General features: G+C 39.0%; 1 protein-coding gene across 6 annotated transcripts in view; it reads right to left on the bottom strand.

Moving 5' to 3' along the window:
• The window catches only part of PCGF5 (polycomb group ring finger 5), a 119,485-nt gene that overhangs the window by 7,544 nt on the left and 86,654 nt on the right, over positions 1-25,287 (bottom strand). For 4 of the 6 annotated variants that reach the window (XM_025181858.3, XM_025181859.3, XM_025181862.3 and 1 more), the window contains 6 exons: positions 14,140-14,195; positions 13,970-14,029; positions 11,134-11,205; positions 7,164-7,312; positions 1,879-1,977; positions 342-431 (listed from right to left, as the gene is read on the bottom strand). In XM_025181858.3, the coding sequence (XP_025037643.1) occupies positions 342-431; positions 1,879-1,977; positions 7,164-7,312; positions 11,134-11,205; positions 13,970-14,029; positions 14,140-14,195 (526 nt within the window). The remainder of the gene's footprint in view (positions 1-341; positions 432-1,878; positions 1,978-7,163; positions 7,313-11,133; positions 11,206-13,969; positions 14,030-14,139; positions 14,196-25,287) is intronic. The other 2 variants (XM_025181863.3, XM_014570668.4) reach the window with 1 other exon arrangement.

The following is a 25,287-nucleotide window of genomic DNA, read 5'->3' as shown; positions in this document are numbered from 1 at the left end:
GAGAGCATTCTGAATACAGATTGATTGGACCCAAATTCCTAGACTTTTGCAAGTTAAGGGATTATACTATTTTAGCTGAAATTCTCAGGATGATTAAGTGTTTGTGGTTTCAGATATTTCACCTAAGAATTCAAAATTAGAATTTATATTGAAACTTTGTATTCCTGCTAATTCTGAATTTCAATATCTGTATAGCATGCCAGTTGTAGTATTTCAATAACTAATCTTAGAATGTTTTAATATAAATAATCTAGTGTGTGTGTGAGATTTTGTAAAGATCACAGAACACTTTCTATTGAAAGGCAAACATAATTACATGTAAAAATTATAAAAGTACTCACATTTTCACCTCTTAGTCTCCATCTTGTCATATAGATGAATTCCATAGTATGATCCTTCCCCATGATTTCACCATTGCATAGTACATCCAGCTTAAAAAATATTACAAGAGTGCAGCCGATATCACATTGTTACTTTTAAATGAAATCATAAGTGAATCTCTTAACTTTTTAATAATCCCATCAGAGACTGTTAGTGTCCGAACTATATATTGACTTAAATAACAAGTTGATAAATGTCAATGCAGATAAATTCCCCCTAAAATATTGATTCTATTATTCCCATACAGTTACCTGAGCAAAGAAGGCGGCTGTACAATACAGTGCGCCCTGGAGAATACTCTGAATGTTGCAATACTCTTTCAGTCCTAAGGATACACATACGACTATCATACTCTCCTGCTTGTTAAAAAATTTAAGAATAACCCAAAAATGTGGTTATGTGATGAAGTGAGATTCCACCATGAGAAGCATTTTTACCAAAATGGCATCATAGGCACCCATGTTTATTGTCTCTTAGGATTTATCTCCACTGAGAATTTTAGAAATTTAGATTTTGTTGGTTAGCAGAAGAGTTGCTCCACTGGCCAGTGATTATTTTCCCATCTCACAGGAGTACTGTGAGGAAAAATATATTAAAGATCATGAGGTGTTTAGATATTATAGTAATGGAGGCTATTGGAGGACCTAGACTCTAGGAACTAGACTGCTTTTCACATTGCACAGTGAAAAAGGATGGATCTCTAATGACACTGCAGAATGTTTTGGTGGTGTCTAGTCACTACTACTTTTCTCCCAGCAGTTATAGATAGAGGGCTCACTTGTGTTGTTAAACAGATAAGAGAAAGCAAGAATAGAAAACATGTACATGTATATCAAACACCTGAAAAGATAATTATACGATTCTGTTACAGAAGTCACGGATTCCATGATCTTCCATGAACTCTGTTACTTCTTCTTGGGCAGGGCTGGAGCAGTTGTCATCCTTAGGCTGCTGAAGTTCCTGATTGGGGTTGGTTATTCCCTGTGGCAGGGCTAGCCAGTGGTTAGCCCCAGGACTGCTAAAGCATTGGCTGGGGCTGGGTCAGTCACTATCACAAGAGCAGTGCCAGGCACTGAAGCAACTGCAAGCCCCCAACAGCTCTCTATTTGTTCCCCCCCACCACAGCATATTTTTAGTGAAAGTCAGGGACAGGTCGCAGGCAACAAACAAAAATTCATGGAGGCCTGTAACTAGTCCCTGACTTTTATTGACAGAATCTTAACTTTACTGATAAAACAAAGTGATGGTCACTCTAAAGCTGAGCAACAAGCAAACTTTATATGGAAGTTCCCTAACAGTAACTGAAGCTGGGTGCGCCCCAATCCAAGTGCCCTTTAGTGAGTATGACTCATTTTCAGGTTTAGGAAACCTTTTATCTGAGACTGAATACTGCAGTGTACCCATTGATACAATTATTTTAAAAATCCTTTGTTTAGCTGAATCGTAAATTTAACATTTTGCAGTTAGGCGAGTGTGTATATGTACGGGGGAATTTACCTCGTAAGAACTTGGAAGCTTTAATTTCAAGCTGAGAAACTTCTTGATGGTTCCTACAGTCACTCGTGTAGAACAGCGGATGAATTTCTTCATTAAACCCTAAATGAACAGATCAGAGACGGGATGTTAGATATTTTGAAACAAAGCCCTCTAACTTAAATAGTATGTAAGCAACTTTCAGTTAATAAATATTTCTTAGAGTTGGGTATTTTTTCTATTAACTAACTTTACTGTACAGTATTCTTTGAATTTTTCTTGTATTATTACTTATGAAATATTAGTAACGTTACAAATCTTTACTATATCAATATCAGAGACAAAATATTACAAGAATGAGCTGATTTAAAAGACATTATACAGGAATTCAGTCATTAGATCTCCCTATTTAATAGGATACTACTACTGTACTTTATAAGCGACACCACAACACCTCTGACACGTTGCTTCTACTGAGCGCCATTGGTAATTATCTTATCTCTAGTTCTACCCTAAAAGCACGCAACAGTTTTTGCCAAAGAATGTGTATACATTTCTGGAAAGGATTTTTATTAATCCAAGGAAGCCTGGTGACATTTACATTGCCACAATTCATTATTTAATAGAGCCCCAGTGTTTGGCTGGGTTAGGGTAGCCCCAATATGCTACTTCTTTGCACGGCCTAATTTGATAGAACCATACATATTTGGAAAAACTAGCCTATACTGTTCAATAGGTCAAGATAAAGAATTCACTTTTGAGCTTTACTTGTTCCTTATAAATTCTAATAATATCCTTTGTGTTCTTGCAAGGGTTTTATTTGGGATAATCACAGAAAGATTTTGTAAAAAGAAAGATATTTGTGGTAAATCATTTGTTTTAACTGAGACCCACTAAGACCTCCTAAATACTTTGTAAAATTCAGCTAGACCACCACTAGCTCCTGGAATTTTACCACTGCTCATGCTTACTATTGCCTCTAAGATTTCTTCTTATGTTATTTCTTTATCTAAAGATGCTTCATCAAATTTATCTTTGGCAAGCTTGCTATTTACTGATATTTCTGAACAACTTCAAAGCTTGGATTATCTGATATATTTCAATAGGGTGTATAATTATTTTTTGCTGACTATTTTACTTAGTGAAATAATATGTTGCTGTTGAATCCCCTTTAAGCTTTTCAGTCAAAATATTATCACATTTATTTAGTTTTTCATAAAACATCTGCTTTGGATACCTACAGGCATTCAGTGGCATCTGTCATCAATATATTCAGTTCCCCTTTATATTAGTTAATTGCTCTTATTCTTTTTAACCTGTCTTCATGACCGTCTTGTAACCTAACCTTTTTATCTCCCACTCTACTTCTATTGCTTCTTGAGCTCTCCTTCCCTCCTTTCCTGCCTTCCCCTTCCTTCTATTCTGCTTATCCAAATGGTCCCTAAATACAGCTTTATCTGCCTCCCAGAAAATAACCCTTTCATTAATCGGAAAGTACTGAACAATGTTCTCTTTAACTGCTTCAACTCTGTCTTGGTTTTGGAGAGACAAGCTATTCATTTCCCCCAAAAAATTTATCTCTAGGACTTATCCCACCTATCAAATACCTTCTTTGGTGCACGATTTGACTGTGTAATGGTGCCAATTTGTGCAGATTCTGTCTGCATTATTAAGGATTTAGAGAGAAACAATCATTCTAGTCTGGGGTGAGTGTGAATAAAATGTATAATCTTTTCCACATGGGTGCAGTTCTTTCCTACAATCCAAGACTGAGTTATTAGCACAAGAGAATACTTTTTATCAAATCTCTCCCCTGAAAGAATCAGTATGGAATAGAAGTCTCCTCCAGGTATAATTTCTCAGTCCTAAAGTGCTGCACAATTTTTAAAAAAATTTATTTTTTGCTTTTAATTGGGAGGCACCAAGCCCTTCAACAAGCTGATCTGGTCTTTAATGTATGAGTGTTTTGCTGAACCCTTAACCTTTGTACTCTGTCCATGAATACTTGGACTGCTTCTCTTGTAATTCAAAAATGCCAAATTCTCCACCTATAGGCTCCTCCCCATTAAGTTTCTATTGACAATATCCTCCAGCCCTAGGATACTCATTACCCACTACTGTCCTTTATTTTCTAAAATGCAACTATTATAAAATTATGATCATCCCCTTAAAGCAACACCACACTACTTCCTTTCTAACATTAACATAGTTACTTGACAACTGTTCTTTCTTGATGACATCAGGAAGTCCCTTATGGGTAATCTTTATCTTATTCCTCTTCAGGTTCATTTCTATCACTGACAGTACATTATCTAGAGGACTTGTCTTTTCTTTTCCTATCCTCCTTTCTCAAGTTTCACCATCTGTCAGGATTTTCCCAGTATTTTATTCTTGGTTTCTATCTCTGGCATAACTGAGCTCCAGAGTTCTAGTTCAAGTGACTAGAGAATGTATTTATTTATTTAAAGTCTCTTGCTGTATAATACCAATTTTGGAAGATGACTGAGAATTCAAATTGGAAACCCCATCTGTGGTAGATATTTGCCCTTCTGAGCATTGCTGTGATTTCCCCTGGGTCTCTTTTCATTCTTTCAAGTTCAGGAAAATTGCTCACTGAAAAACAACTTTTGGCCTTGAGTATAAGCTTTGAATGAGCTCTGTCTTTCTGCTGATATTGGTGAATTGTCACAAATATATCATTGTATCTACTATTATTATTCATACCAGAGGGGGGAAAACACCCCTTGCATACTCTCTCCACTCCTTCCAGAGAGCTCAGATTTAACAATTGTACAATTAAAAGTGTTACAGACAGCTGGGTTTCTCCTTCTGGGTTTTAAGGGAGTTCCCTAATTCTCTTGTTGTTCCTTCTCATTCTATTTTCTGATCCATCAATGTCATGTATATGCCTCTGCAGCTCTGTCTCTCTAATGTTTCGTAGGCATGTGTCTACAGTGACTCAATAACAGTGAGTCAATCTTCCAAATCAGTGATTTCATTCTTTACTGCTAGAAGCCTGGTCATCCGATAATTTCTTATAGCCTTAACCCACCATCTCCAAAATGTCCACGTTGGTAGCCATCTGATTTTTTTCAGCCCTGGCATTTCTTCTTGATTTGGCTGCCATCAGCTCATTTGAATATGAGAGGTTTTTCTATAATGCAAACTGGAAACACTCTTCCTAAGTGAAGTATATTTTCAATGTCTGATTTTTTTCCCCCGGATTCCAGTATCCAGAAATAGTTATCCCGCATCCACACAAGCCGCCTGTTTTTCAAAATATTTTTCGCAATAATGGGTGTGCCATTTTGGCATCCCGGTAGCCCTTGTTCCATGATAGTTAAGGGATGTCTTGAAATAGAACATTATTTAAAAATCTGGCACTGTGTAGATGTACCAAATTTCAAAATAAGCTACTTCAAAATAGACTTGAAATAAGATATGCAATTCACGCTACACAAATTGCGTATCTTATTTCAAGTTTAGAGTGCTGTATAGACACACTCTCTGATCAGGCTTCTATCCCCCACTGACCCTCTATTACATTGGTTTTAACTTTCTATTACATGAATCCACAAAATTGGCAAAGCATGTTCTTCAAGTATATCAGTATTTGTAAGTTTAAAAAAATACAGAAATGAACAACATGAAAGAGAAACAGTCACATGATTGCTGAACAAATAGAACACTTCTTGAAACTTTTTTGGCTCATAAGAGTTGAAAACTAAAACCTCTCAAATAATCCAGTGAAAACTCTGAGGTTCCAATGTTGAGAGGTGACCTGTTATGGCAGACTCTAGCACAGAGGCAGCAGCATGTGGGGAGCATATGGCTCCCCCGGAGACAGTGCATGCGGGGAGTTGACTTTTAAGCTGGCTCCCCATGCATACTGGAAGTTTGCATATAACTATGAAGGTTAGCCCATGGCTTGCAAGTAAGCATGAAGGTTAACCATATACATGGTTATACTTTCACATCCCTAGCAAGTATGTGTTTAATACTTTTCATCCAAGCTGCAAAACACAGAGGCCTATCTTGAAAGAGATAGACATTTCTTGACACATGTGACATATAAAGCTGAGAGAGGGACATGGACAAACAGTTTTATTGATTCTGGGTTAGAAGAAAGATTTTTCTACTGTATAAGGGTATGTCTACACTAGCCCGCTAGTTAGAACTAGGGAGGCTAATGTAGGCATTCGAAGTTGCAAATGAAGCCCAGGATTTAAATATCCCGGGCTTTATTTGCATCTTCCCGTCTGGGCGCCATTTTTAAATCCCCTTAGTCCGAACTAACTGCCCGTGGCTACATGTGGCAGTCAAACGTTAACTCGAACTAAGTCCTTAGTTCGTGGAATGAGGTGTAACAGTTAACTCGAACTAAGGACTTAGTTCGAATTAAAGTTTGACTGCCGCATGTAGCTGCGGGCAGTTAGTTCAGACTAAGGGGATTTAAAAATGGCGCCTGGATGGGAAGATGCAAATAAAGCCCGGGATATTTAAATCCCGGGCTTCATTTGCAACTTCGAATGCCTACATTAGCCTCCCTAGTTCGAACTAGGGAGCTAGTGTAGACATACCCTAAGAGTTTCAAATATTGAGCATGATTGTTCAAAACACACAGCTATAGAGTAAAGCATTCTGTAATATTTAACTAGGTGTTTTGTTTTTCCCCTTTTATGATTTTCTCTCTGCAGCAGTTTGTCAATTTGACAATAAAGGCTGCAAGGATTCATTAACTTATTCCCCTTAGGAAGGGCTCAGACATGAGAGAAAGTAAATACCTCCAAGTGTTGTAAAACTGGTAAGAAAGCCTCATTTCCATTTTTCAAAGAGAGAAAGTGGCCTGCCCAGGGTCACAGAACAAGTTAGTGTCAAAATCAGGTTTATAGCTCAGGAGATCTGGCTCTCAGTTCTGAAGCAATCCTTGGTTTAAAAATACTAAATACTTTTTTTGGTGAAAGTGATGGGAAGACATTTGAGCCTGTTCCTATAAGTGGACAAATCACAACAGAAGACGGTGTAATGTATTGTAATACTATGGCGTACACTTCTATTTGTCATTTCAATTCTTATCCTGTTTTACCACGATATGTGCTAATTCTGTAGCTTATTGAAAAGGTTAATCACAAATGAGTAATTTTATATTCAGCTAACTATGAATATAATGCTTCAACCAAGAGAAGATTTTGTTATGGCAACAATGAAGAGAGTTAAAGGTTATGAACACTGCAAAGTTCTCGCCCATGGAAGTTTATCTTAAATTGCCAGGAAATAATAAGCAGCAAAGATTCTTTCCAACAACTCACTTTTACTATGTTATCCCCTGACTGCCCATTGTTGCGTAAACAATCAAGGCAAATAGCAATCTGAGGGTCGCTCCTATGATAGTCTTTATCATCTTGATTTTCATCACCCTCTTCATCTACTTTGGGCTTTTCAGCTTTTGGACTTTCATCTGTAAAAGATAAAGATCAGATTATTCGGATATATTACAACTGAAAGGAATGGTTTGCAATGCCTGGGAATTAATTTAGTACATTTACACACACAGAGCTATAGATATGAAATCAAAGATATATTTAAAGCTAAATTCTCTCAAATGCATCAAAACGCTTTGATTCAGTTACTTTAAATGTGGCATGGTTTTCGAAATACGTTCTTTAAAAATATGCCACTGGACTGAATTTCATTCAATGCATGCTTTACGAATTTCTTATATATATATATATATATATATATGTATATATATATGGATGGATGGAGATATACCTATCTCATAGAACTGGAAGGGACCTTGAGAGGTTATTGAGTCTAGTCCCCTGCCCTCATGGCAGGACCAAGCACCATCCCTAGCAGATTTGCCCCAGATCCTTAAATGGCCCCCTCAAGGACTGAACTCACAACTGTGGGTTTAGCAGGCCAATGCTCAGATCACTGAACTATTCCTCCCCCCTTCATATACAATCCCTGAAAATTGAAGTTTACTACTCCAATTATAATTTTAGATGCAGACAAAAGACTTCTACTTTACACACAGTGGTTAGGCAGGTGGCTAGTAGTGATTATGGATGTCTATTTATGAGTGTTTACTTCCTGTAAGTAAAAAAACTCATCTCTCTGAATAAATCAACCCCATTTAACTGCCCCAAACTAACATGTATTAGTTGTGGGATAACATGCATTAACTATCGTGCAGTAAAATCCTGCAGGTGATGAAGTTTATTCTTACTACGCAAGATCAATTACATGTAGAGGTACAGTATTAACTTTGCTATAAAACGTACGGGTGCCCTGTGTCCACTAGGATTTTACAGATAATGTGTAAAATATCCTGCTGTAAAAACCCTCTTTTTTTTTTTTTTTTTTTTTTAGTGAAGGCATAGTCTGGGTATCTATATGTTTTTATCACAGTTACCTTTTATCCTCCCTCACCCCCTTCCCTCCATTTATTTGTTACACCCACTTGTTGCATCTTAATTTACTGTGTAAGCTCTATGGGTACGTCTCCATTGCACACTTATTTCGAAATAAGCTATTCTGGAAGAAATACCCCAAAATCGCATGTATTCACTAAAGGAAAGCCTCAAAATTAGTCTGAGGTAGGCATCCCTAATGTGGATGTGCTACCTCAATTTAGAGCCCCAGGAGATACAGGAAAGTAATTAGTTTGAATGGCCGTGGAGAGGAGCTATTTCGAAATAACAGTGGAGCATCCACACTACTGCTATTCTGAAATCGCTACTTTGGAATAGGCATTATTCCTAGTAGAATGAGATTTACCGAAGTCAGAATAAGCTGTCCATTATTTCGAATTTATTTTGAAATAACAGAATTATTGTGTAGATGCTCGCATTGTTATTTTGAAATAACGGCCATTATTCTGAAATAACACTGCTGCATAGATGCATCTTATGGAGTGTCTCCTACCATGGATATTATAGTATCTAGCACAATAGATTCCACTATCAGTGGAAGCTTCCTAGAATTAGGAGGACCTAAACTGTGGTCCTACCCCTGCACTGCCACTCCCCCTTAGGACCTGCCTCTGCATGGCCACTTCTCCTTGAGTCCCCACGCAAACACTGCTCTTTCCCCTGTGCTCCGTCTCTATTCACCCTTCTCCATCCCCTCCTCCCCTGTTACTCTCCCTTGTGGCTAGTAAAAAGGGCACAGCCCTAATTTTAACAAGGACCTCTGGGTATTATTGTAATACAAATAAAACTAATAAGATGCCAAAGGAAAATGATGCGTTTATAATTGGTTTAGTTTTTAATCAGTTTGGAAGACAATATACAACACACCTATCATCTACAGCTAACAGTGGCGAGTTCAGCATCCCTCTATTTTATTTATAGGGTTACCAGCAAAAGCTGCACATTGCAGGCACAAAGAACTAATTCAAGATATTAAGACTGATAAAGTGCTGACACAAGTAACAGAAAAATGAGTAGCTGATAAAAACTGAAAAATAAACATGAAACTAGAACAAAAGAACAGTTTAAATAATCTGAGCTATCAACTCCGATTCACATGCATGCAAAAGCTGGTTCATAAGATAAACAGGTGACTTGAACCAATTAATTTTTGCCTATTCTGTTACTCTGTTATACAATTATGTAATACAATTATGTTTTGTATTTTTAACTCAAACTACTCATACAGAATAAAAACAGTTAAAATGTGAAACCAGAGTCAAAACTATATGGAAAAAAATTTCTCATGCATCAATCAATCTACACATTTTCAAACATAATAACTTATTCACCTTGATCTCCCCTACATACAAAATTCTATCGTAAGGTAGTATTTTAGTTACTTTTCATTCCAAAAATCAGTAGTATCTTAGACAAGCCAAAAACAAAATGACTTGATGTCTAAAAGACATCAATAATCACCAGCACATTTTCTAGTTGAAAAAATCATGTTTTTATTTGTCCCTGCTACTGCCTTTTACAATCTATAAACAAGATTGTATCAAACTACCAAGGAAAGTTCTGTGAAATTCCAGGAATTAAACTTCTTTCTTCAAACAGGCAATGTACATGACAAGCATTTGTCTGTGGAGAATACTGTACCTCATGGCTTCTGCAGCAAATAAAAAATATCTTGCTTAACTTCAATTTTCATCAGTTACCAATGTTGAATAGAAAAAGCTTTTCTGTTAAGGAACTGGATTTCCTGTTAAGGCTTTTCCAGTGCCAGATTAGGGAATTGGCTAATTTCCAATAGATAAACAATATAAAAACACATGCAAGAGTACATCTTTTAGGACATGCTGACAGGAATTCTAACTCCTCTCCCAGACCTATACAGCTCTAAGCTATTTCCGAGAAAAAACCTTGCAGCTATTTCAACTATGATCTTTGTCTAGGCAATGTCCAGGCATCAGTCCAGGCATCTGGTAGAAGCAATCTATGAAAGCATGACCTGATGTGATTGAAAAAACACCTCCCTTTTAGACTTATGATATTGAATCAGTATCCAAGATATTTCTTCAAACTGAAAGAACCAAACCCCATGTGACATAAAAATCCATCACAAATTACAGTCGCAAACTGCTACCTGTATCACAATATAACACTATTGAAATTATTTAGTTAGAAATCCGTACACTTAATTCTTTTTCAGAGCATATTTCTAAGCAATTTCTGGGTGTCTAATTTATTCCAAATGCTTCTATCCAAACTGTTATCTGAACTTAGAAGTATTTTACAAATCCAAACTTCTTCCGCCAAGGTCACCCTTGGCACTAACAGAAAGTCTATTTCGGTAGGTTGACAACTGCTTTTGTGGTGAACAGACCTCAGTAATGATAGTAACAAATTATTATAACTTAATCTTAAAACAAACTTGTTTGTGCCTTTGCTGAATATTAGCATGTAGTTTCAAGCATGGTATAGCCAGGATGCTTGGTGAGTGTGACAAACATGTTACATTTTAGTTATTTATGTCTAGGGTAACCAGTTGTCCTGTTTTTAAAGGGGCAGACCTATATATAAGCCCTCCTGCAGATATACAGATGACTTCTAAAAACAGGCAAATTGTCCTATATTTTCTATCTCCCCCCCATCAGCACTGGTGGGTCCTGCTGCTGGCCAGATCCCCGCTCACAAGCTGCCTGCCCACCAGTGATGAGTGAGAGAGGTCCAGCAGTCTATGATGAGGATGAGTACGCAAGCCTTTAGCAGGGCAAAGCTGCAGGTGTATTTTTTTATAATTTCATTAAAACAGAATGGAGAACAATATAACATTCTCAAGTGTTTCCCTTTCACTTACACTCTCTGCTACCCTGCTCAAGCACTCCTCCACTCATCCTGGCCATCTCTACAAGCAAGCTGCCACAGACACCTAAGAAGAAAAAGTTAATGATCCTGACAATCAGGGTGCAGACATGACCAAAGAGAACAGGGCTTCTAACCCTCAAAGAATAAGCAATTGAATCAATGCTTGTTTACAATGTTATCATGTATAAATATATGACAAGTAAGCTCTTTTATGAAAGCTTTAATGTTCAGGCCTTGATGCTCATTAGGAGATATGTACAGTAGACTTCTGATAATCCAGAACCTTTGGGACCTAGGCGGTGCCGGATTATTGGATATGCTGGACCATCAGGAGGTACTATAAGATGGTTTTATATATATATACATATATACACACACACACACACACACACACACACACACACACACACACACACACACACACACACACACACACACACACACACACACACACACACACACACAGTATACACTGTATATGAAGTGTTTTAATCCTTTTTATTGTATAAAGTAAACTATAATGTTTTAGGTTTTTTAAACCCTTTTTCACCCGGTTCAGCTGCTGCCGCTGACTCGGTTTTTGCCGAAGCTCACTCACTAGTCTCTTGCCATTTTGATGCCAGAATATCAGGAGAGCTGTATGATTGGATGCCGGACTATTGGAGTTTTACTGTATATAGATTATGGTTATTAATGTACATGTGTGTGTGTGTGTGTGTGTGTGTATATATATATATATATATAATATATATATGAAGAAAATTGTAATTATAACAGCAGTACTACAGAATCACCTCAGAACAGGGAGTAAAGTAATCAGGAAGGAAAGAGCACCTTCCTGGCTAGCTATTTACATGATACCAATTTCAAATACCCATCCATCTTTTAGCCAGGAAGATCCATGGAAAGACATTTAAACTGAAAAGAAAATAAGGAGGCTTTGGAGTTTCTCCTTAACTCTGTAACTATGAACTACCATAGCCTGAAGAAAGAAAAGCACATCCCTGTTAAAAGAGAAGAAAGATTTGAAGTGATCCAAAAACTGAGGGCTAGTATGCTATGAAACTGTTCAGATGCAATAGGAACTTGTATTGGAAAAGGGAATATATAGAAGTGTAAAGACAAGGCCTGCGTCTTTATGTTTATATTCTGTGTAACTTGTGTTTGCTTTTCCGTCCCATTTCATCTTTAAATCTATTATTTTTCTATTAAACAAACTTTTATTTTTACCACAAGCAAGAGTTTGTTGTGCAAAATGAGTGAAGCATATGTACCAAAGCGAACTCATGACTGGGGAAGACAGGTTTCACTCCTTCAGGACTGATATACCAGAAGAGAAAATTCTGAGTGTCTGGTAGTTAAGAACTTCGACAGATATGGGAGAGACATGAGACTAGAAGGGCTAATGGGATCACCACTGCAAGGAATTACTAGGCATGGTTGAAACCTTTATGCTTGTAGGCTGGCTACTGGTGTCACAGTTTTAGCTCTTGTAGCACAACAGTGAAGCACCCAAAACTACAAAACTTCATTTTGATTTCATGAAGTCCATCAACTGAACTATATTAGATTAACAACTGAACTATTTGATGAAGATATAAAAGGATGAACTGGTTAAAAATATATCAACTGTACAATACTTAGAATTGTCTAAATTTACAGTAACTGGTAATTTACACCGTTATTTCCTTGACTCTGCACCCTTCTTTTAATGGATCATTATGATGAATAAAGAACACTATCAACAGTTCTGTTTTCTTTACTGAAATTAATAAATGAAAATATTTTCTAAGTTTTTTTAATGTAATATGTAAAATTACATTTGGTACTTTGTAGTTGACCAGCAAAATTTTGTCTAAATTGTACTGCAGTCTAACATTAAAATAATAGTATCAATAGAAAGAGAAAAAAATCCAAGTTGCCCTCTCACGTTTGTTAAACATAAATGTACAAAATTACTAAGGAAGGAAATTTTTTTTTGGTCTGCAAAACAGGATATTATAAACAACAGAAAGTATATTTAAAAAAACCTATACAAAGATTATTTGACAGCGCCTCTTTGAAACAAATAATCCTCATACAACATAGTAAATCTCTCTTTGGATTGACAGAACCTCTTTAAATGATTTACAAAACGTCAAATAGGCTGTGGCAGCCAAATCATGAAGCCAGTTTAGAGAACAGAAAACCCCTAGATTTTCCACACTACTTATCAGCTCAGTAAAGAACCCAAAAGTTTTTTAAGAAAACTAGTGAAAGACGGCCATTCTGGAATCTAAATACAGTACAGCAGTAGTTTAGAACTTGTGGAAATTTTTTTTTTTGTTACTTGTCAAATCTAAGTCTTGACAACCTCCCACTTAGCAGCTGGTCAAATTTGATAACAAATTAATCTGTATATAAAGATTCATGTAGTTCTATGTTTTAACCCTAGTGGGTTATAATTAGGATCAAAAGAGAAAAGAAATTAAGAATTCAAATCAGAAAGTAGTATGAATTTCAAAAAATAAGGATGAAATTGTTAGATTCAAAATTTACAATCGCTAAATAGACAAACTGTAAACAGCTATGCACAGGTGTAATTTTATGTGCCTGTGTAGTTGCAACCACTGAATTTAATAGAACTGTACATAAACACAAGTATTTGCAAGGAATTGGGGTGCATGGTAGAGCCATTACATTACTTCAGGGATTCTCAAACTTTGTGATACCGCGACCGCCCTCTAAGTTGCTCGCGAGCACCCGGGGGGTCGGGACCCACAGTTTAAGAAATGCGGCATTACTTGATAGATTTTTAAATTTACAGTTAGAACAAGCAAAAAAATTACCTTGTCCATTTTCTTGAGGTTTGTTTTTCTTCCAAAATTCAATCTCACGCTGAAGTTCCTCTAGTCAACAAACAAAAGAAAAGTGGTACGTCAGATCAACAACACAGAACTATCACTAGAAATGCTGTTTCCAATAACACAAAAAAGGCAGAAAAACTAATGCAACTTACGTTCTCGAAGTCCAGGCACCAGCTTAAATATAATTTCTTCTAATGTGTTATCCAGCCTTCCAAGGAAGAAAAAAAAATCTTTCAAAGAGATGCCTACGCAGCATTTTGAACACACCTTACAAGTCATTAAAATGAATTTTAAAAAGCCTCCAAAATAAAAAGTTCAGCAATTAGATAACAATACTCCTTGTAAGTAATACATCATTCACAACTCAATAGATTGCAAAATGAAAAACAAAGAAATATTTGAGGAAAATATATTCACACTTATGTTATCTTGTCTCACCCATCAATTGCACTAATTTGTTTCAGAGTCAGGCATAACTTCAAGTTGTCAGTATTTTAACCAAATACACAGGATAAGGGGAAGGGGGGAGAAAAATGTAACTATATAAAACTTCCATAGTATTTTTTAATTTCTGTCACATGCAAATGATTACATATTACTGTGAAGAGGTTTACTTAATATTTGAAAAAGACAATTAAAATAGAGATAAAATATAACCCAATCCCATATTTTAAGATGGTGGCCACCATAGCAAACTTTAAATAATAAATTCACTGACCATATTTCTCTGGTAAATTTCTGGTTATGGACCTTTTTCTGGGCTAGAACACTGCTATAAACTATTATGATCATAAATATTTTTAAGATGTCTATCACCACAATCTCAAGATACCAGAAGATAAAGCAATGAAAAACCATATCTTAAAAATAATTTAAAATAGGTAGCAGCCCTTCAGAATAACCACCACAGAGTTAGAATACAATTCTAGCACACACAAATGTTAAGTTCCATGAGATGATTGTTTGTGTGACAAACTAACAAAAGGAAGGCTACTTACAGATAAAGGTTGCAAATATATTTGTATTCTGATGTATGTAAACAGACTAGGTAACTGTCTAGTACTGAAGTTGCTTGCTTAAACTTTATGAAGTAAGACAGACTTCTGCTATAGCTTCTACTAGTCTGGCTAGGAACTCAGTTTCTATAAATGCTGTTTTTTATATATTAATCAAAATACAGTTTTCTATAGTAATATGACATCCAAATAATCTTCGGATTAAATAATGATGTATGTGCACTGGCTATGAATAACACAGACTAATAATAGATTAGTTTAAAATATAGCTATGTTTTATAGAATAGTAAGCTATGCAGTCAATGTTATCTCTGATATAAAGGAAGTATAGACTGGAGTAAGTGGTAGAATAGCATAATTTACACAGATATTGCATTTATTGGATGTGGGAAAGGAATGTAATTTACATATCAAAAGTCAGAAGGACAAGTATGAAAATAAAAATTAAAGTGAAAAATAAAGCAAAGATTATTCCATTCCACTTTATTGTCAAGAACTTAGCAAAGAAAGTTTCTTTTCCTGCTCACCCTGTTTTTTGCATCTTGAATTTGGACCATTATGCTAAATCCCTGGTCCCTGTTCTGGTCACTTTGCTGGGTACTCAGCTCTGGACCCCACCTGCTGAGAATCCCACAAGTGACACAAAACTAGAAGAGCTAGTTCCATGCAACTTGTTTTACCCCTTCACACAGATGCAGAAGGTGTGATGAAGGTGGAACATTCTAGTAATGGGTCTGAGTACACCAGGCTCTGCCAGATCCTCAACCAGGATGCTGGGTTCCAGCCAGCATAAATTAGATCCTGCTCTAAATTATAGAATCATAGAATCATAAAATACTAGAACCTGAAGAGACCTTGAGAGATCATCAGTACCAGTCCCCTGCCCTCATGGCAGGACGAAGCACCATCTAGATCAGTGGTCTCCAACCTTTTTACACCCAAGTTCACTTTTTAAGTCTCAGAACAGGCGAAGATCTACTGCCCCGCCCCTTCCTTGAAGCCCCGTCTACATTACATGAGGAAATCTAATGTAAATGTACTGCGCAGGTGCACAGTTCAAAGAGGGCTCAAGAGCTACTCTTAGAGCCCCTGAGATCTACTGGTACATCGCGATCTACTGGTTGGTGACCATGGATCTAGATCATCCCTGATAGAGGTCTGTCCAACCCACTCTTTAATTTCTCCAGTGATGGAGGTTCCACAACCTTGCTAGGCAATTTATTCCAGTGTTTAATCACTCTGACAATTAGGAAGTTTTTCCTTATGTCCAGCCTAAACCTCCCTTGCTGCAATTTAAGCCCATTGCTTCTTATCCTATCATCAGAGGCCAAAGAGAACAATTTTTCTCCCTTCTCCTTGTAACACCTTTGTAGATACTTGAAAACAGCTGTCATGTGCCTTCTCAGTCTCTTTTTTAAACTAAGCAAGCCCAATTCTTTCAGTCTTCCCTCATAGGTCATGTTTTCTAGACCCTTAGAAAACATGACCTATCGAGAAAGCTGAAATGCTGGGAATCTTTTTGCCATCAGCCAGAAGAGAATCAAAAAAGCAAAAAGGTGGTTTAGAATTTTCTCCTAACTTTCCCTAAGCTGAATTTGGTACAACTGAGACCACTGGATGCCAAATTGATGCTAACTATGCTATTTTTCCATTTACACTGGTTTTCTGTTCCAGCTGCACCTGATAGGAGTTGTACCCATTTAATCGGGGTCTACATCTGATCAATAGATCAATTAGGCTTTAAAGCAGGGATGGAGAACCTAAGGCCTGGGGGCCGGAGGTAGCACCCATATTACCTTGATCCAGCCCACAAGGCTCAGGGCTCCCCCGTAGCATTAGAGAGCCCGCACTGGTGCTCCAGCCCCCCTGCCATCCCTCTGCTGGGCTCAAGCACACAAAAGCTACTAGCCTGGGCCCCCCTAGTCTCTGGTGTTAGGGGTCACTTTTTTGTGTGTGTGCTTCTCACTTGTGTGCAGACTCTGACTGATTTTTCTGTGGGTCAATGGCCCCTGACCCAAAAAAGGTACCCCATCCCTGTTTTAAAGCCTTCAATTCAGCTATTTTCTCACAATCCCCTTAACCCATCCATACTGCAATAATGGTTAGATATTATATACACTGGCATTTAGAGACTTAAAAATGTCGGATTTTGATATTCTCTCTCAATTTTATCACTGAAATTATATGACCCATTTTTTTCAATATAGTTGATAAGAACATATTTTCCACAAAATAATATTGTTCTATGTTTTTATTACTAAAGCTAAGAATGTTCTTTTACATCTCAATCTCACCCACTCTCCTATCCACTTAGTCTACCCTCTTAACTCTTCATCTCTCCTTTTGGTCTCCTCTCCCTCTCTGTTTCCTCTTTCCTGTTTTCTCTTCCTTTCTCTCCTCTCTGTTTCATCTCCTCTCACCAACAGTAAAGCATACTGTTCAGAAGCTGGACAATAAATAGGACTCTCAGGTATACAAATAAGGTACAATATAATAACAACAGAGAAACAAACAATTCTAGTACCTCAGAAGTCACATAATAAATGCAAGACTTGCTATTTGATTGTCAGCTGTCTGTAACACATACTACTTGCCCTCACAATAATTAGTCACGTAGAAAAGAAAATGACCTCATGCACACTTTTGTCAGCATCAAAATTCAATGGAAAAAGCATGGTAAATCTCTGTGTAAAAATGCTAACGTACTAATTAACATTTTACTAACACGACTAATATTTTCTTAACAAAAAAATCCTTAATGTCTACCATTTTACTGTTCATATTAGATGTTATTAATTTGAAAAATGACATTGTATCAAGCACAGCTGTTTGAAGTTTTGTGTGTGCATCATCCAAAACTCTTAACTGCTGTTAATTTATTTAGACTCAAGGGGCACGTCTAGACTACACGGCTTCCAAAAGAAGATATATAAATTTGAGTCAAATTTGCATATCTTCCGGTTTTTTCCTGGAAGAGGCTTTTACGATATTTGGCCCATCTACATGGGGCCAAATATCAGAAAAAAAATCCTCTTTCGAAAAACCCCTTATTCCTCCTAAAAGGAGGTTTACAGGGGGCTTTCAAAAGAGGGTTTTTTTTTTCTGATATTTGGCCCTGTGAAGACGGGCCAAATATCAGAAAAGCCTCTTCCGGGGGGGGGGGAAAATGGAAGATCTGCAAATGCGAGCTGAATTTTCATATCTTCTTTCAGAAGCCACTTGTAGTCTAGACATGCCCATAGACTTCATCTAGTGTGTCCTTCTCACATCATAGCCCATAGAAACTTACCCACCCACTCATGTAACAGCCATAACCTGTGGCCGAGTTACTAAAGTCTCAAAGCATGATTTAAATCTTAGGCCTGGTTTGCACTGGGAGTTTAGATAGAACTTACATAAATTTTCCAAACAATCAGTCCACAAGCCTGTTTTGTCGACTTTACGGGCCATTAAAGTCAATTTCTGTACTCCTGCTTTCACGAGGATTAGTGCTAAGTTCCAACTTGCATGGTCGACTTTATGGTCGTGCAGATGCAGTGCTGTGAAAGTTGATGTTCTTGGCGTTTGAGAGGTGTCCCACAGTGCCCTGCAGTCCTTGCCAGGACTTTCAATTCTACTTCTCTCTAGGTCATAAGGAAAAGCCCTGAGAAAATTTGAATTTCATTTCCAACTTGGCAAGCACATCTCAAAGCTGGCAGTACCCTGTCAGATTTCCATGAGTTCCCAAGGTTGCAGACAAGCACCAACATGGAGTGTACAGAAGATCCTGGATCTTATGTTGTGTGGGGAGAGGAAATGGTTCTCGCAGAACTATGAATCAGCAAAACAAACGCTGATATCTATGCCAAGATTACAAAGAGCATGGAGCAGAAAGGATGTGCCAGGGATGCCCAGCAGTGACACGTGAAAATAGAGGAGCTGAGGCAGTCATACCAAAAGACAAAGGAGGCAAATAGATGGTCTGGAGCATCACCACAAACATGCTGTTTCTTTGAGCAGCTACATGTGACCCTTGGGGGGACCTGACCAGCTTCCCTAGACAGTCCGTGGATTCCTGCCAAGACACTCCTCAGGAAGTCTCGGGTAGCACCATGGATGAGGAAGAAGAGCAGAATGGTCAATAGGCAAATTGGGCAACCAATGTCACTGAAAGTCAAGAACTTTTTATATCCTTGGAGATAATCCCCTCCTCTCAGGATGTCTCACAGTTAAGCACTGATCCTGTGGGGGACACTTCTGCTGAGATCACATTTTGTATCTTGCTAAAAGTGGGTTAAGGCAATTGGGTGTGATCTGTGGTGGCCTTCAGTGAGAAGGGAAAGTTTCACTCTCTTGGCAAATGGAGGGGAAGAGCTAAACACATGGCGCTGGACACACTGTATCTCGCAGGCTCATGCGCTGGGCTGTCCCTTATCATGCCTGCCTGCAGCCAAACCAAGTCCAGCTGCTCCCCTAAGAACTTTGTGCTGTACCTGCTGCAACGTGGCTGCTTAAAAGCATAATCGTTGCTTTGTACATAACACATGCCTATTGTCTTTAGATCTTTCTTTTATTCTAACAGACTAGGTTTTGTGTTATATAATGTATTTCCCGTAAAGCCTGCTCTTCACTTTTTGTTACAGTGAAGTTATATATCAAACCATAACAGAAAAAAAGTAATGCTAGGTTCGGACTAAAAACAATAGTGAATTTAAAAAAAAAAAAAGGAAGTATTTGTCATTTTTAGATGTGCCTTTCAGAATAGTCCCAACATCCTAAGATGTGCAAAATCACAATGAAATGTTTTTGATGCTTCAGCAAACCAATTCTAAAATGAAACCTGAACAGCTATGTTACAAATTCTAAAGCATGATCCACTAGTGGTCTGTGGCCACCTCTCAGGTTCTCAAAGTATGATCCACTAGTGGTCTGTGGCCACCTCTCAGGTGGTCTGCAGCTTGAGCTAATTCCCTCCTGCTTCCCCTGCAGCAAGGAGCTTGCTGGTACTTTAGTCTCATGTCCACCAAGAACTGATCCCACCAGATTAGCTCAAAAGAGACAGCTCAACTGGGAGAACTGCAGCTTAATGATGGGCTTTCTCTGCTGCTCTCATTGGCTGGAGATGCAGCCAATGGAATCAGTGGGAGACCATATTGGGACCTGTGAGGGTGCAGAGCAGCTCCCCTCAAGCTCAGAGCCTGCACCCCAATCCTCCTCACTTGCCCTTGCCCCCGCCAAGATCCCACACCCCCAGCTTGCTCGCACACCAGGGTGAGCAATAATTATTGATGGGTGGCCACTCCCAAGAATTTGGAAAGTGGTTAAGGGCTGCACTCTTCCATATTAATGGAGAAGGTGCAGGGTCTGAGATGGAGGTCGGGTGCAGAAAGGAGCTTGGGGTAAGGGAGTATAGGTGAAAGAGGCAGTTATGACCTGCGGCACTGGACTGGGGTTACCTAGAGCAAGGAATTGGGGTACAGGAGGGGGTGCAGGAATTTGGGTTGTGAACTAGGGCAGGAGGGGACTGTGATATGGGGCAGGGCAGGGCATTGTGGTGCTGGATCTGAGAGGGGATATGGGGGACAGGATTTGGCTATGTGGAGTACGGGGAAGGAGTGGGAGGCAGAAGGTAGGTTAAGAGACGCACTGGAGGGCCAGAAGCAGGCTCTGGCAAAGAGACTTACCAGCCAGCAGCCATTCCTGAATCAGTTCTCCTGTCTGCCACGCCTCCGCACAGGCTGCAGCCATGTGCTCTGGAGCTCCTTGTGCTTCATGGATGCCAGTTATTGTAAACAGCCAATGGAACTGTGCTGGAGGTAGAAGCAACTCTGAGCGGCATGTGGGTGAGGTGAGGCAAGCGGGGAGGCTGCCTGAGGCTCCCTGCAGCATACGCAGGCTGGATGTGGTGGCTTGGCAGGCTGGATTTGGCCAGCGGGCCATATTTTGCCCAAGGCTTGTCCTACACAAAAGCTACACTCCCTCCTAGACCCTGGACCCCTCCTCACCCTACTCCGTTTCCCCCAGGGCATGATTCCATCCTTCACTCAAACTCCCTCCCAGATCCTACACCCCAATCCCTTATCCCAAGCTCCGTTTTGTACCCAACCTCCATCTCCGACCCCTGCACCTCCTCTATTAATAATGGAAGATTGTGCAGCTCTTGATCACTTTCCAAATTCTTGAAGTGGCCCCACCCCATCAACAATTATTGCCCACTCCTGCTCTGTACCCTCTCTCCTGGTCACACACCCTTCCTCCTGGCCAATCCTCCTACCCCCAGCCTGCTCTTGCACCCTCCCTCCTGGCCAGACACCCTATCCCAAGCCTTCTTCTGCACTCTCCCTTGCTCCTGCACCTCCCCCCTGGCCAGACACCTATACCCACGCTCCTCCTAAATCCACCATTGCTCTTGCACCCTCCCTTCTGGCTACACACTGCACGCTCCCTCCTGCCTGGACAGACACCCTATTCCAAGCCCACTTCTGCATCTTACCTCCCACCCAAACCTAGCATCCTGCACCCCCATTCCTATCCCACTCGCTGGCAGACCTGAACCCCTCATTTTGGTCTCCACCCCAGGATCTAAAGGGTGGAGACAAAATCCACTAACTCCGAAGCCCCAGAAAAGTAAATCTGACCTATGGGAAGCCCTGAACCTCATTCCTCCCTGTCCCTTCTCCTTGCCCTGGGGGGCTGGATCACAAGATGAATGAGGTGTCTCAGCTGGGGGCCACATCACTTAGGGTTAGAAGTTTTTGGAGGAGTGTTTTTGCTTCTCGCTTGTGTGGTCCCTAACTGATTTTTCTGTGGATCAGTGACCCAAAAAAGGTTCCCTGCCATAAATAAAGAAAACATTTAAACCTTTTGTGTTGGACATAAATTAGTATTTTACTTTGTTTAAAATGAAGTTTGATAAACTAACATGAGACAGTTAAAACATTTAATCTGTTTAACAATTTAAATTAAACCTCTCTCCCTAGCTGCAACATTAGCAAAATGGCTGGGGCATAATTATGTAATTAATGGTGAGTTTCCATTAGAAATCAGTGGTCTACGGAAAGGTTTGCATTGAGCCAAGGGGTCCACGGGCCAAAACATTTGAGAACTACTGTTCTAAAGTCAATATTTTCTATCATTTAACATAATAGTTCCACTAAAAGTTGAAGTATTTTAATAATTATATCTAGAGCCTTGTGTGGACCAAAAAAAAGTGTATCTGCATCAGTAACCACGAAAATGAGCTGTGGATATCTGCATCTGTAACTAACACACCTACTGGGTGCAGTTCATTGTCTCATATAGTGGGACTAATACCACTTCCAGTGAGAGATAAAAATGAGTGAACTCTATAGCCTAAGCTGAGAGCCAGCTGCTTTTATAGCTCAAGCTGCAATGGCTCCTGCAGTAAGCTCTAGGGGCTTGTCTAGACTACATTCCTCTGTCGAAAGAGAAATGTAAATGAGCCTGATCGAAAGTGCAAATGAAGCATGGATTTAAATATCCCACGCTTCATTTGCATAGTCACATCTGATCTCTGTTTTGAAAAAGGGTTTTTCGAAAGTGAAACCGCAGTCTAGATGCGGTTCTTTCAAAAAACCACTTTTTCGAAAGAACCCATACTCCTCATTTTTTATATATTCACGGATATAAAGCAAATATCCATAAATCTGCATAGTTCTAGATACAATATTTATATCCATGTCCCTATCCACAAAAATGAGCTGGGGATACCCATGGATATAAAGTGGATATTCCCAGATTTAAAAAGCTGTAATTATAGCATATGTTATGTACACTAGAGTATAACATCAAACGTAAATACCAGTTTTAAAAATTGATCCTGACATTTTTATACTTAAAAGGCAAGATAAATTACATGAGCATAGCAATTCTCCAATATTAAGGCTCTGTCGACACTACAAGGTTTCTGTTCAAAAATGGCGGTTTTTGCGTAAAAACTTGCGGAGCGTTCACACCTCAAATGTGCTTTTGCACAAGTAAATCAGCAGTAAAACAGCAGAACAGAGGGCTTTTTCCAGTGTAGGTAAACCTCCTTCTATGAGGCATAACTCCTTTTTGTGCTACAGCGATTGTGCAAGAGGCAAGTGTGGAAGCTCCAGAGGGGTTTCTTGTGCAAGAAACCCCAATGGGAAAAAGCACCGGTGCTCTGATGTCCATTCACAGAATGGCCATCACAGCTTTTTTGCGCAAGAGCGTCCATGCAGTGTGGACGCTCTCTTGCACAAAAGCACATCACTTTTGCGATGTGCTTTGAGGTGTGGACATGCTCTTGCACAGAAGTTTTTGTGCAAAAACTCTTACGCAAAAGGCTTCTTGCACAAGAAGCCTGCAGTGTTGACATAGCCTAAGTGTGTGTAACAAGGCAAACTAAAAATTCACTCAAGTTCTCTGATGGTCATAGACCAGGATACCAAAAAAGTGTGATTCTGCCTTCCTGGTGCACCCTAAGCCACCAATGATTTTTGAAGCATACATAATTTTGGTTAAACAGGGAACGCAGAACAGGGCCCCAAAGCAATTTTAATAAAGTAACATCCCTCAGAAAGTGAATTTCCATTTCCAGTATTGACACAGAATTTCAGTTAACCTTGCAAGTTAGACAGACCCTAAACACTAGTAACTAAAAGATATATTTTTAAAAAATTAACACTTATGGCTATTACACAGAAGTTAATTTATAATGATATAATACTTATAAGATCTATTTGGGTCAAACACGAAATAACACAGTTCACTCATATCACTGAGAACATTTTTTCAATCATAAAAAACTACAGTGCAATTAATTTTTTAGTTAAAACTTCATATATTGTTTAATACTATTGCACACAAAATATTATTTCATTCTAAAGTTCTCACAGAATATTGCTGTTTCTGCCGTTCTACTTCTGATAGTTTTTACCCCCCTCATCATCCTCGTATTTCCTGCCTAGAGAATAAAATTACTTTTACAAATCAGACAGCAACTTATTTCATAAATGTATTTTTCAGATAAAGTGATAGTCACACATAAACAGAAAACTATTTCTACTATATATTTGTTTTTAACATATAAGTAGCATTGTTTGTTTTTAACATATAAGTAGCTGAGAGGTGAGCATGGACCCACTGTGGGCAGAGGCAACTGCCACCGGGCAGCTGGTCTGCGCAGGGAGCTGTTTTTTAAACTGGCTCCCCTCTTGGACTGGCTCCCGCTTGATAACTCATGCTACTGCCTCTGATACAGAGGGAGCAGTGTGGGTTGGCAAGGGGTTCCCTAGGAGTGGGGCTGGGTGCGCATTGGCTTCTGGCCAGCCTCCAGGAACTACTGAATAATAGTGTAACTGCTACGATTTCAAGCGGTTACACGACTATTCAATTACATGATATCTAACATCCCCATTCATTCTCTCTAGACAGCAATATGCCTGTCTGCCCTATTTACTTCATAGGACAGGTTGTCATCCAGCCTACGTAGTCTACATCTAGACTATGATCCTTTTCCGCAAGAGGAAATGCAAATGGAGTGCTCATTTGCATAGGTCATGCTCTTATTTGCATTTCCTCCTCGGATACCTTTTGCACAAGAGGCTTTTGTGCAAAAAAGAGCTGGGTAGACAGCGCCTTTTTGCACACAAAAAAAAAATCCTTTTGCGCAAGAGCCATTCTTCAAAAGGGACCAAAACACCAAATAAATCCATCTTACTCTGTACCAATATTTCCCAAATATAGTTCCACGGAACCCTGGGATTCCGCAAAGTGAAAGTAAGGGTTCCATGAGAACCCGATCATTCCCCACCCCGAGCCGGTCTTAGGGGCAGGCGAGCCAGACGGTTGCCCAGAGCCATCAGCCGTCTTAGGGGCAGGCCAGCTTTTTTGCTTGTTTGTTTGTTTTGCTTGACAATTTTTCACCTTTTGCGGGGGAGGGGAGCAACCAGTTTTCCCTGTCAGGTTTATTTTTTTTAAGGGTTCCGTGGCGAAATAAAATTGGGAAACACAGCTCTATATAAAAGTTTTACAGAGAAAGCTTTTAAGTTCACTGTCTTTTATTAAGTATAAAACACGAGGATTTAAGTGACTGCAAGTGAAAACAGTCAGATCAAAGTAAGTTACTTAACCAAAAGAAACAAAACACACCAGCTACTTTTAATATACTGAGAAACTCGTTACATACAAATTCTTATCCTAATTATCTGTCTCACAAGCGAGGCAGCCTCTTAGCTTGGGCACAGTCTTTCCTCCTGTTAAGTCTTAGATGTTTCCATCAAGCATATTAGGTGGTAAGTCAGGGGTCTCTCAGCATCT

The sequence above is a fragment of the Pelodiscus sinensis genome, chromosome 8 (assembly GCF_052426305.1).
Source record: "Pelodiscus sinensis isolate ZL-2025 chromosome 8, ASM5242630v1, whole genome shotgun sequence".
In the NCBI taxonomy this organism is placed as follows: domain Eukaryota; kingdom Metazoa; phylum Chordata; order Testudines; family Trionychidae; genus Pelodiscus; species Pelodiscus sinensis.
Note: the sequence above shows the minus strand (reverse complement) of the source record. Positions and strands in the feature narration are given on the sequence as shown.